General features: G+C 50.4%; 1 protein-coding gene across 5 annotated transcripts in view; it reads right to left on the minus strand.

The window, feature by feature from the left end:
• Window positions 1-12,184, minus strand: part of SIPA1L3 (signal induced proliferation associated 1 like 3) — a 245,329-nt gene that overhangs the window by 93,930 nt on the left and 139,215 nt on the right. For all 5 annotated transcript variants that reach the window (XM_037818891.1, XM_037818889.1, XM_037818886.1 and 2 more), the window contains 2 exons: window positions 9,611-11,398; window positions 5,789-5,919 (listed from right to left, as the gene is read on the minus strand). In XM_037818891.1, coding sequence (XP_037674819.1) covers window positions 5,789-5,919; window positions 9,611-11,129 — 1,650 coding nt within the window. In that variant the 5' untranslated portion in view covers window positions 11,130-11,398. The remainder of the gene's footprint in view (window positions 1-5,788; window positions 5,920-9,610; window positions 11,399-12,184) is intronic.

Below are 12,184 nucleotides of genomic sequence, written 5' to 3' on the forward strand. Positions count from 1 at the left end.
CATCATCTCCCACCTGGACTGGGGCAGCAGCCTCTCCACTGGTCTCCCTGCTCCTGCCCCCCTCACCCCCACCCCCTCGCCGCCCTACAGCTCTTCACTCAGCAGCTTGAGCCAGATCATATCTCTCCTCTGCTCAGAACCCTCTAATGGCTTCCTATCTCTTTCAGCATAAAATCTAAACACACCACCTTGGCCTGCAAGGCCCTACTCGATCTGATACGCAGTGACAACTGGCATCATCTTATTAAGGGTGACAAATCAAATAAGCCATGAAAGGGATTCAGTGCTATGTATGCAAGGCGTTTCTTGTTTGCACAGGGGATTTTCCACTTGCTCTGGATCCAGATGCATTCTCTGCCTCTCTCTGTGCCCTGGCATGAGGGTGTACCCATCAAGCACTTTTCCAGAAAGATCACCCAGGAGTCAGTCGGCCTGGGCTTGAATCCTGACTCTACCCCGTCCCCAGCTGTGTGACCCTGGGCAAGTCACTTAATTTCTCTGTGCTCATTTCTTCATCTATAAAATAGGGATAAATAAGAGTGCCTACCTCAAAAGGTTGAAAAGATTCAATGAGATAATCCACATTCAGTACTTGGCACCAAATCTGGTATACAGTGGGGCTCAACATGTGGTAGCCATTATTATGTGCACACACGTGTCAAATGTATATGCACAAAGTCACTTATGTAGTTAAGAATTTTTAATTTTTTAGCCTTAAGTAGGATGCCACAATTTGCTTTTTTCCTCGTAAGTTTGTTTATATCAGTATATATTTTTTACATCAGAATATATAATATTAGGATATAGTTTATATAAGTATGTACTTTCAGATGTACTTACTGAACACAAATTGGGTCCCAGTAGATGCACTATTATTCTTGCTTTTCTCACTTAATGCAGTTCTCCTTTTTCCACTATACCCATGTATTGTTTAAATGTTTAACAATGGGCATTTGTTACTTTTTAGATTAAAAAGAAAAACTGATAAAGAAAATAAAAAGCCAAACTTCTAAATGTGACAAAATCAAGGCCTGCCAAAAACTCCTATTTGCTGGGCCAAAGGGAACCCATTGGGCCTGGCAAGGCCAGACAGACCCTGGCTGGTTTCAACTCCCTGTCTCCTGGGTGACAGTGGCAGCAAGGGGGCTTGGGACTGAACAGCCCTGGCCTGAAGCTCGGCCTGTCCAGGCTCACTGGGGCGGGGCCAGGGGCTGACATTTGAGGTATGTGGTGCCAAACCCCAGCTCCAAGTCTGTTCCTTGCTTGGCGTGAAGCTCGCCACTGCCAACGCCCATACCCCATCTGCCGATGAAGGGGCCCGCTCACGACTGCCTGCTCGGAGGATGGGGGCAGCCATCTGGGGCGGTCCAGCCGGCTGGTGGGGAAGGTGGCCTGGGCTCTCTCTCTGGCCCCCACTCCAGAGGTGACTTGGTTCATCCAAAGGCATGTGTGTGGGGACAGGGGAAGGATGGACTGTGAGCTCAAGCCCTGCTCGCCAGCAGGGCCCCCTGAGCTTGCGAAAAAGACTGATGGCCACTACGGCAGCATCAACCCTGACGTCATCTGTTGCTCAGAGCACTCACCACCCTCCAGCTTTGTGCAATGCACTTTACTTGCATCCGTCTAAGTGCTCTTTCCAACCACTCCAGGAGTCAGGGAACAGCAGATAAAAGAAACTGAGGCACACAGAGGTAAAGCCATCTGCCTGAGGCTGCATGGACCTAAATCTGGCTGTCTGTATGCAGAGCCCAGAATTCAAACTCAAGCCGACAAGCAGCATGGCGCAGTGATGGTTATTTGCTCGGGAGCCAGGCTGCCTGGGTCCCCACCCTGGAGCTGTCACTGTGGGACCCTGGCAAGTGATTCACATCCCTGAGCCTCAATGGCCTCATCTGTAAAAGGGGATAATAAAGGCACCCGCCTTATGGGATTGCTGACAGGATTCAATGAGTCAAGACATGTAAACCGCTTAGGACAGTGCCTGGCAGGAGTAGGTGCCAGGAGCATTAGGTATTATCGGTATTATTGTTGTTATTACTGGGCTGGGTGCTCCTCTGTTCCACCACAACAGGAAGGATTTTAGGAAGGGGAGAAGCAAACCTTGCTGGCCACTGCCCTTCCTTCCAACTCCAGATGCTGGGGCTCCCAGGCTCGAGCACCCTGATGGGGCTGCCCAGCAAGGCACTGGGCACAGGGCTGTGTCTGGTTGAGGCCTGCATGTGTGTGAGGGCAGAGAAACGCCTGGTTGAGGGTATGAACCTCACTGGGCTCAGAGTGGGCCACAATTCTCAAAGCTGACTGGGATGTGACGAGGGGATGGGAGATGGAGCCCCCTCCTAACAGCTAATGTCACTGGGCCTTCCTCAAGGGCCAGGCCCAGCACTGTCGGCTATATATGTGTAACCCCACCGAGCCCATGCCACACACCCATGAGACTGGGACTCCTGAGGGGAAACTGAGGTTCTGAGAGGGGAAGCTACACACCCAAGGTTTCAGAGCTGCTGAGTGGGACTATACCAAGTCTCCAACGTGCCAGACGTGGTCCTGCCTCAGGACCTTTGCACTGGCTACTTCTCTGCCTGGAATGCTCTTTACCAGAAAACCCACTGGCTCCCTCCCTCACCTTCTTCAAGTTTTTACTCAAATGTCACCTTCGCAGTGACACCTCCTCTTGACCACCATGTCAAAAATTCCATCCCCCTCCGCGTGCCAGTGTGAATGTATTGTGTCCCCCAAAACACCATTATCTTTGATGAAATCTTGTGTGGGCAGACATATTACTATTGATTAGACTGTAATTCTTTGAGTGTTTCCATGGAGATGTGACCCACCCAACTGTAGTTGATAACTCTGATTAGATAATTTCCATGGAGGTGTGGCCCCGCTCACTCAGCATGGACCTTGATTAGTTCACTGGAGCCCTATAAAAGCTCAGAAGGAGCAAGGTTGCTACAGCCAAGAGGGACACTCTAAAGAATGCACAGGAGCTGAGAGAGGAACTGCAGTTTACAGAGACATTCTGGAGACGGCCTTTGAAAGCAGACTTTTGCTCTGGAGAAGCTAAGAGGACAAACGCCCCAAGAGCAACTGAGAGTGACATTTTGGAGAGAAGCTGAAGCCTAGAGAGGAATGTCCTGGGAGAAAGCCATTTTGAAACCAGAACTTGGAGCAGACGCCAGCCAAGGGCCTTCCCAGCTAACAGAGGTTTTCCGGATGCCACTGGCCATCCTTCGGTGAAGGTACTCTGTTGTTGGACAGTTTATGGACTTAAGACTGTAACTGTGTAACCAAATAACCCCCCTTTATAAAAGCCAATTCATTTCTGGTGTTTTGTATTCCAGCAGCATTAGCAAACTAAAACACCCACCCCCCCAAACTTCTCTCTCTTTCCTGCTTTACTTTCCATCTAATCATTACATAACTGTATAATTTACCAATGTTTCTTGTGCACTGTCTGTCTCCCCATGTGAGCCTCTCTGCTGTCTTATTCACTTTTGTGCATCCTCAGCACCCGGCACAGAACAGGCAGGTGTGGTGCTGAGTGCATCTCTGTGGAACGGATTAGTCCCACACCTGCGGACATAAGGCACGAGGGCCTCTGTGCCCAGCCTGGGCAGACTAGAAGCCCCCGAGGCTAACTGCGTGGGTGCTGGGAGGGGAAGGGGATGGAAGCAGGCACGAGCCATGCACAGCACTAGGCCACTTTCAAACTCGAATAGGAACCATGACCAAAAAATGACACCCTGACCCAGTATCTATGCACTTCAGTCTCATGTCTCTCAGTATGTATGATGCAGTTTGGCATTTTAAAAATTCACTCTACATATTCTATTTCAATTAAAAAAAATGCTGGCACTAAGTGGAATGGGCCATGAATGGGTCGCTCTGTAATCTGAACTAAATTCGTCTAATCTCAGAGGCAGCAGAGCTTGGTGGCTGAGAGCATGGGCTGACACCTGCCCTGCCCCTTCCTGGATGGGTGCTTGGGGCAAGTCCTTAACCTCTCTGTGCCTGTTCTCTCATCTACAGAGGAAGATCACAGTGCCTCCATCATAGAACTGTTATGAAGCTTAAATGAGTTTATATGTATATATTAAGGGCTCAGAACCATGCCTGACACATGGTAAGTGCTAAGTAGATTTGCAATAATAATAGTAATTATAATAAATGTTGTTTAATAGCATATGGTTGCTATTGCCTTTTCATCCTTCTCCAGCAATTCCTCTGTATGTCATAAAGGATCTGCTGCAGTATGAGCTGTCAACTCACATTCTGCCCTGGTGCTTGTTGGGCCAGAAAGGTGAGGAGAGGGAGGGCTGGGGAGACAGAGAGGACCGGGGACCATGTGCAGTCCAGGGCACATGGCTTGAGGGCTGCTTGCCTTTGGCTGCTACAGCCTCTGCCGTCCCATCCCCCCTCAGCAGGAAAGTCTTCATCAGGGGATGGGGCCAGGGCCCTTGGTGCAGCATCTGCCAGCCTGGACAAGGTCCAGGACTCAGCTGGCCCCAAACCCAAAGCCCCTGGCAGCAGCAGCCTGCTGGGTCCCTATGTCTGGGCAAAGGCCAGACCTACAAGGGCTGGGGCAATGCAAGCCAAGAGAGACCCATCTGGGGGGCCTGCCCAGCTGATGATTCCCTCCTTTTCTGAAAAGGTCTTCTTTACTTGGGCCTTTTAGACATCTCTGTGCATTTTGCTTGCTCAGCTCTCCTCTTTTTGCTGAGGAAATCGTCTTGCCTCCTCCTGCAGGTGGTTTGGATGGAATCACAGTGCGCTGCCCTGCCCTTGGACCCAGGGTGGAGCACGTATTCTAAATCTGGCCAGTCTCCTCCATCACCCCTGATCATAATGGTCCAGGGAGTGGGTTTGTGACCGAAACAGAGCCAGGGAGAGTCTTTCCTGGAGATTTAGCAGACAGGAGACTCTTCCTTTTGGATCAGAAGATATAACGATGTAGAAGACTCGGGCAGCCAGTGGCCATTTTCCTGTGACAGAGAGCTGGTTGGTGGCAGAAGAGAGTAACATTCACAATCCAAGAAAGATGCAGAGCCAAGCAGAGCAGAGGAGATTAGGAGGCAGAGTGCTCTGGTGACATCATCTGAATCCCTGGGTCCAGCCATGCCTAAAGCTAGCCCTACTCCTGGATTTGCACTTACATGAACCAATGATGTCTTTTTCTGGCTGCAGTTAGTCAGACGTAGACTTCTGTCACTTATAACTTGAGTCCTTATGGAGCAATGTTGCCCCACTGATTATGTGGTAGGACAGGCTTTGTCCCCTAGCCACAGCTGACATTTCATCCAGGGGAAGACACTGACCAAGCCAGGACACTGAGATTCTTCACTTACAACACAGAGAGACAGGGTGGGGGTGTTTCCAGATGAGCAGCACCCACAGCAGTAGAGCAGGGCCTGCGGCTGAGACTCTCTACCTCCTGCCCTGCCTGGGGGCTTGTTGCCTTAATTCTTCTTTACATTCTGCAGAACACCTCGCTCATCTGAAATAATCCCCTACTTACCCTTTAATTTTATGCTAACCAGAGTTAGTCTCTTGCAAATAAGGACCTTTGGGTTCCGCAGTCGGGCACTCTGGAGTCAAATTGTGACTTGGCCACTTATTCACTGTGCCATTCTGTATAGAGACTAACAGGATCCCCCTCATAGGCTGTTGGGAGGATTACATGAGAGAAAGCAGGGGCAAGTGCTTGTCCACACAACTGGGCTCAGGGTAACAGGTGCTCAGAGATGCAGGTGGCTATTGCTTATGAAATGATGACAGTGACGGGACCTACCTCGTGGGTCCGGAAGATGATCCTGTACTGGTACTGAGGCCCATGGTCCTTGTGGTCCTCCAGCTTTTCTCGCTTGATGCTCACAGCCACTGGTCCCAGCTTCTCGTCCACACCAAAGTAGTTGACGTGCTCTGAGAGGGAAGAGCAGGTGAGTTCAGAGTTAGCTGTGTGGGAGGGAGGGGTCAGCCAGGGCAGGCTCTTGTTCAGCCCGTGGGATCCCAGGCACATAAACCTCATCCCTGCTTGGGGACCTACTCAATACTGACACCGCAAGAAGGAAAAGCCAGGCTCTGCCCGACCTTCTGGGCCACCTCAGCCAAGTCACAGAACTTCTCTGATCCTTAGCATGCTCATCTGAGAAATGGAAACTTTGAGAGTACCCAGAATTCACAGAGATGATGTCAGGGGGGAAATGAAGCTACAAATCTGAAACGCTTACTACAGGGCATGGTATGTAATAAACCTAGCATCCCTGTGATTGTCCTGTATTTACAAATGGTTCATCCAGGATAGGTGCCAAGCAGCCCTCATGAACTGGTTAAGACTCTAGTCTTGAGAGTCTCCAACTGGGTTCAAATTCCAGCTCTGGTGCTCAGTAGATGTACGGCCTGGGTCACGTCACTTAAGAGCATTCTCATCTCTAAAATGATTAAGAAATGGACCTGCCTCCCAGCACGGTGTCAAGAGTAGGTAAGCTAGTCAGCATAGAGCACTTAGCATGTGCCATGCACACAGTAAGCACATGATAAATGATGCCTATTACCAGCCCCAAGCATTGGATGCTCCCTGAATGTCACTTTTATCTATGTCTGTCTAGACCCAGGGAACTTAAAACACTGCTCTCTTTTTCCTTAGGGTGACAGAGACTTTGATAAGTCATGGAACCCAAGTCTCCTGTCCTGTCCCTTAAATGACAGTTGTCTTCTCTTTTCCAAAACATGCTGCTCCCAGGCAAACAGTTCTTCCCAATGCTAACCTGTGTCTCCTGCTGTGATGCATACCCACCAGCAGTCGGTCTTCACTCAAGTTCATGAAGTCAGCATCTACCCACTGCCAAAACTTCGAACAGCCATGCAAGCAGCTGCCTTTCTTTCCTACCCCAGAGCTCTGATTATTTAACTGATGGCTCCTGTTCTCACGAGATGCTCTTGGTGGATCTAAGGCCCAAATAATGTGTATTAATTAACAGCCCCGATGAGAACAGTGCCTGGAGTGGGTTTAAACAATCCCCTACCCAAATAGGTCAGGGAACGGAATATTCTACCCCACAGATGGAAGTTCATTCCTGAGGCAGTTACAGAGATTTTTTTTTTTTCACCAAAGCATACCCAGTACCTTGCAGTCCTGGCACACAGCAGGCACTCAACAAACAGTGATTAACAAGTAATTTAGTTATGAGCTTTCAGGCTACAAAGAAATGTTTAGAAACGCAATGGCTTCTTTTTCCTTAAGCTCCATGATGAGTGCTTACTACCTACCCAGAGAAGAACTAAGTGTTCTAATTAACGTATAATCTGATTCTCACCACATTACATTTCCATGTGTGTTGAAAAGAACTGTTATCTGGTGGTTAGGTACACATGTAGGGTATTATCAATCTCATCAAGGTTATTAATTGGGTTATTCACATATTCCACATCCTTAATTTTAAAGAAAGATCCATCAATTTCAAAGAAAGAACTTAACTCTCCAACCACGATTGTGAATTTGTCCATTTCTCCCCGAGCCTTATCAGCTTCAAATATATATGCCTGCTAAACACAAAGATTCACAACTATTAGAGCTGCTTGGTGAATTTTTAAAAATCAACACGAAATGGCCTTCTCAGTTCCTCTAAAAAGTGCTTTTAGTCTACTCTGTATGATACTGATGTTGCCTCATCTGCTCTCCCTTGGTTAGCTTCTGTCTGGAAGTTCAGGAGGAGCCCTTTATTTTCAGTCTCTGCCACTTTGCTTTTGGTTACGTGATGCTGTTAGATCATCCCCACTCCTCACAAGGGGACACAGAGTCCAAGGGGTAAAGTGTGTTATGCAGCTAGTAAACTGAAACACTTTATAGCTGTCTGACTCCAAAGTTGGAGCTCCAGAGACTGCATTCCGAACCCTGTAGGATGTCAGAGTTGACAACTTATGTTTAACCAGAACACTGTTTAAATTAAAAAGTTAAAAAACTAATTGCGGTGGACTGCTTGCTACCTATTTATTATCTATTCTTCTCTCTTCCTATTTAAGAAAACTTTCTATTCCAGGGGAAGAGGGGAGGGGAACAATGCCTGGCTAAAAGCCTACATTTCCCAGCCTGCCTTACAGATAGGCATGGCCAATGGAGGTGTAAGCAGAAATGGTTGGATGGTGCTTCCGGGAAAGTTCTTTAAAAGGAGCTGACTTAACTGGAAGGTCTGCCTTTTTGCCCTTACCCCTTCCTCTTTTCCCCTGACTGGAAACAAAGATGTGATGGCTGGAATGAAAGCAGCCATCTTGGACCAGGAGACCCTGAGGGCTGAAGGCCGGGCACTGAGGCTGACATTCCAATAATGCTGAGGAGCCCTGGACTGCTGACCTCTGGACCTCTTTATATGAGAAATAAACTTTCATGTTGTTTAAGCCTGCTTATAAAGCAATTATAAGCAATTCTGAACAGATATAGTGGCCAGCATTTAAAAATTAGGAGAGTTCATAAAAAAATCTTGAATTTCAGAAGAATCTCAAAAAATTGGAAAAGGTTGCAACACTGGGTTTGTCTGCATTTCCTGCATGACACAGTCAGCTGGGGCCGAGCAGGGGTTGCCCTTTGCTCAGGCCCTGTCCAGCACGCATCACGCCTTTATGTCCCTTGCTTGGCCCCTGTAGCTGCCTGGGTTTGTGGCCTCCAGGCTATTCTGGGATTGCCCCACTACACCACATAAACCTAATGATGTAGGAAGCCCATCTCTCCCTGTTGCTAATACGTCTGCAGGCCCACTTGTGAAGCAGATCCAGAACCTGCTGCTGTTCCCCTACTCCTCTGCCCCCAACCTAGTCTTGTCCATGCCATTTCCTGCCTGGATGTGGTCTCCCTGCTCCCCAACTGCTTCCCAGTCAGGTCACAGCCATTCCCTGCTCAGAGTCCTTCCGTGGACTCACCTAGGGTAGAAGTGAGAGCCCTCCCTGTGGCCCACAAAGTCCCACACGATCTGTGCCCATCATCTCTGCCTCAGCTCCTCTGACCTTTCCCCGTCCCTATGTCTGGCTTCCTTCTGGTTTCTCCAGGGCTCCAGCACTTTGGCACCTGCAGCTCCCTATGCCAGGAACACTGTCCTCAGACCCCCACGTAGCAACTCCCTCGCCTCCTTCAGCTCAGTACTCCAACGGCTCCTACTCACGAGGCCTCTCTCACACCATGCCCAATTGAAAGTTGCAACCACATCCCCACCCCAAGGCTCACTTCCCATCTTCCCTGCTTACTTTTCTCCAGAGCCCCTATCACCCTGTGACACCTCACATGCTTTATGTATTTATCTAGTTTTACTGATTGTCTTACCCATTAAAATATGAGCTCCAAGAGAACAGGGATTTTTGTTTTAACCTGGGCACTGTGCTCTTTCCCCAGGCTACCAAATACATATTTGCTGGATAAATGAACACCTACTGTCTCATGTAGCTAAGGGTTTATGGAGTGCTGGCCACGCATCAGACATGGGGCTAAGTTTGATGTGGCTCGGCTATGAGGCAGGTATTGTGTCCTGTTGCATCTCAGAGCAGGGCCTGGCCCTCAGTGGGCCAGTGAGCAGTGGGGGTCTCGGAGCAGAGCTGCAGCCCCACCCACCCACATGCCCACCATCACCTTTGCCCACAAAGTAGTCCTGGTAGTAGCGGGCGCCCAGGTCCACGTGCTCGATGCTGTACTGCCGTGGGCGACTCTGCGTTCTCTGCTGCTCCTTGGGTACCTCCAGCACCGAGATACTGGCGTTGGTGCGGAAGGCACTCAGGGTGGGCTCTGTGAGGCGGCCATCGCCACTGCCTGGGGAGCCCACAGAGGCCCGGGAGAAGCTCACGTTGCGCTCCCACTCGCCTCCAATCTCGTTGCGGAAGTGCGGGCAGCTGAGCAGCAGTTCGTTGCTGTTGTCATCGCCGAGGTCCTGCTCCAGGTTCTCCTTGCAGTTCAGATCCTCTGTGCTGGTGAAGGCCGGGTCCAAGCCCCCAAGGTTGTGGGCCCGAGATGCCGTGAGAGATGCCAGGGTGGAGGCGGCAGAGGCAGCAGAGGCGCCCGTGGTGGTGTTCCGCCGCTGGGCCACGGACACCCTGTTGGCGGCTGCCTCGTTGAGGTCAAACAGCATGCTCTGCACGTCAAAATGGGCGAAGCTCTTCTGGCAGACCCACGGCCTGCTGGCCTCTGGGGGGCTCCGACCCTCCTCGGCCTCCCCTGTGGACCGCCCAGCCTCGCCCTCCAGTTTGTTGCTCCTCAGCTTCCGGAAGATAGATGAGTCCACAGTGTCCCCACCGCCAAGGACCCGCACGGGTTTCTTCCGGGCCTTCTCCTTCTCCTTCATGGGCTGCAGTGGTAGGAGACTGTCTTTTGTGGTCTGCCCATTGCGGAAATCCCCTTTGGCTCCGCTTCTGCTGCCCCCTGCAAGGAGCGAGCTGGGATCGGCCTGGAGGAACTCAGTGAGGTTCTGAGAGCCCCGGGGCTCAGGCTGCTCACTGCGGAACTCATTGAGGATGTCAAAGAAGCTCTGCTCAGGCACACCCTGCACGTCGATGGAGGATGTGCTCCCATACTCACGGAAGAGGGGCAGGACTCCTCCGTGCCGGCCCCCCCGTGGCTCCCCTGTGTCTTCGACATCACACTCGCTGAGGGTGATCTCGCTGCTGCTGCGGTGCCGCAGGGGGAGGAAGGCCCTGCCAGGGGACCGGGGCCATCCGTCCTGGAATTCCACATCTTTGGACCTTCTCCTGGAGAGTCGGTGGAAGGCTCTGGGCCCTGAGGAAGCTGGGGTGCTGGCGGGGGGCTGGCCATTCTGTATGCTCCTTGTGGAGTGGGACGCCTTTGCGGCCTTTGTGCTGTCTACATCCTGGGAGGGGCTTGGGTTGTTCTGTTCTCTCAGGGCCTCCCGCTTGGGTGGCCAGTCGGCCACCCTTGCACGCACACCCATCTTGGGCATTGCAGGGGTGGTGGGGCTGGGGCGGGTGGTGGCGGCAGCCGGGCTCTCACCAACAGGCTGGGGCATGCCACCGTTCTGGACCCAGAATCCCATGGAAGTGTAGTCCCCCGTGTGTGGCCCGGGGAGGCCATCGGTCCCCCTGGCTCCACAGCTGGCTGCCAGGTCCACACCATCGTTGGGAATGGGCCGATAGGTGGTCATAGTCCACGGGCACTGGAGTGCTACTGGCTGCGGTGTCTCTATGGGGTCCCCCAGCCCTCAGCCATTGTTCAGGGCTGCCAGTCCCAGGATGAAGGAAGCCGGCTCCTTAGACCTGATGGGGGGGGTTATGAGCCTGTGGAGTCCAGTTCTCCACCATCGCTGTGGACAGCTGAGCCAGGACAACCTCGGAACTGCGTACTCAGCACGGCAAGGCAGGCAGTGGATTTCCTTGAGGGCAGGCAGGCTGCGGGGGCGTCTTCCCTGCCATGCTGAAAAGTGGGGGGAGAAAAGGAAAATGTGAGATGTGCTGAACAGGTCACTGCTCACCAGAGAATAGGAAACATGACTTTTTCAGGCAGTTTTACTCCTTTTAAAAAACCTTTCTATTAACTCTTAAACATACCCAAATGCAGAGAGAAGAGTATGGTGAAACCTTGACAGACCCATCATTGGCTTCATCAACCATTAACTATCGGCCATTCCTATTTTACCTACCTGCCCAATCAACACTCAGTGTTCAAAAAAAATTGAGAAATAATCCATATAACGTAAAATTCACCTTTTTTTAATATGTACACAACATTGTGCAACCATTACCACTATAAATTCCAGAACATTTCCACCACCCCAGAAAGAAACCCTGTACCCACTAGCCGTCACCCCCTATCACCACATCCCTAAACTTTTATTTTGCTAGAATATTTTAAAGTAAGTCCTAGACATTAGGTCATTGTATCCATAAATATTTTATTTAACTTGAATCTCTAACATTTAAGGTCTTAAAAAATAACTATGATTATACAAAACAGAATTATATACTCACTAAAGCTAACAAGAATCCTTTAATATCATCTAATACTCCATCTGCATTAACATTTCTCCCATTGTCTCAAAGATGTCTTTTTACAGTTGGTTTGTTCAAATCAGCATCCAAACGAGATCCACACTCTGCTTTCGGAGATATATTTCTTCAGTCTCTTCTTGTCCCCCTCCCATTATTCTGATGCCATTTACTTGCTGAAAGAACAGGGTCACTTTTCCTGTGGAGTTTCCCG

This window comes from Choloepus didactylus, chromosome 27 (assembly GCF_015220235.1).
Source record: "Choloepus didactylus isolate mChoDid1 chromosome 27, mChoDid1.pri, whole genome shotgun sequence".
In the NCBI taxonomy this organism is placed as follows: domain Eukaryota; kingdom Metazoa; phylum Chordata; class Mammalia; order Pilosa; family Megalonychidae; genus Choloepus; species Choloepus didactylus.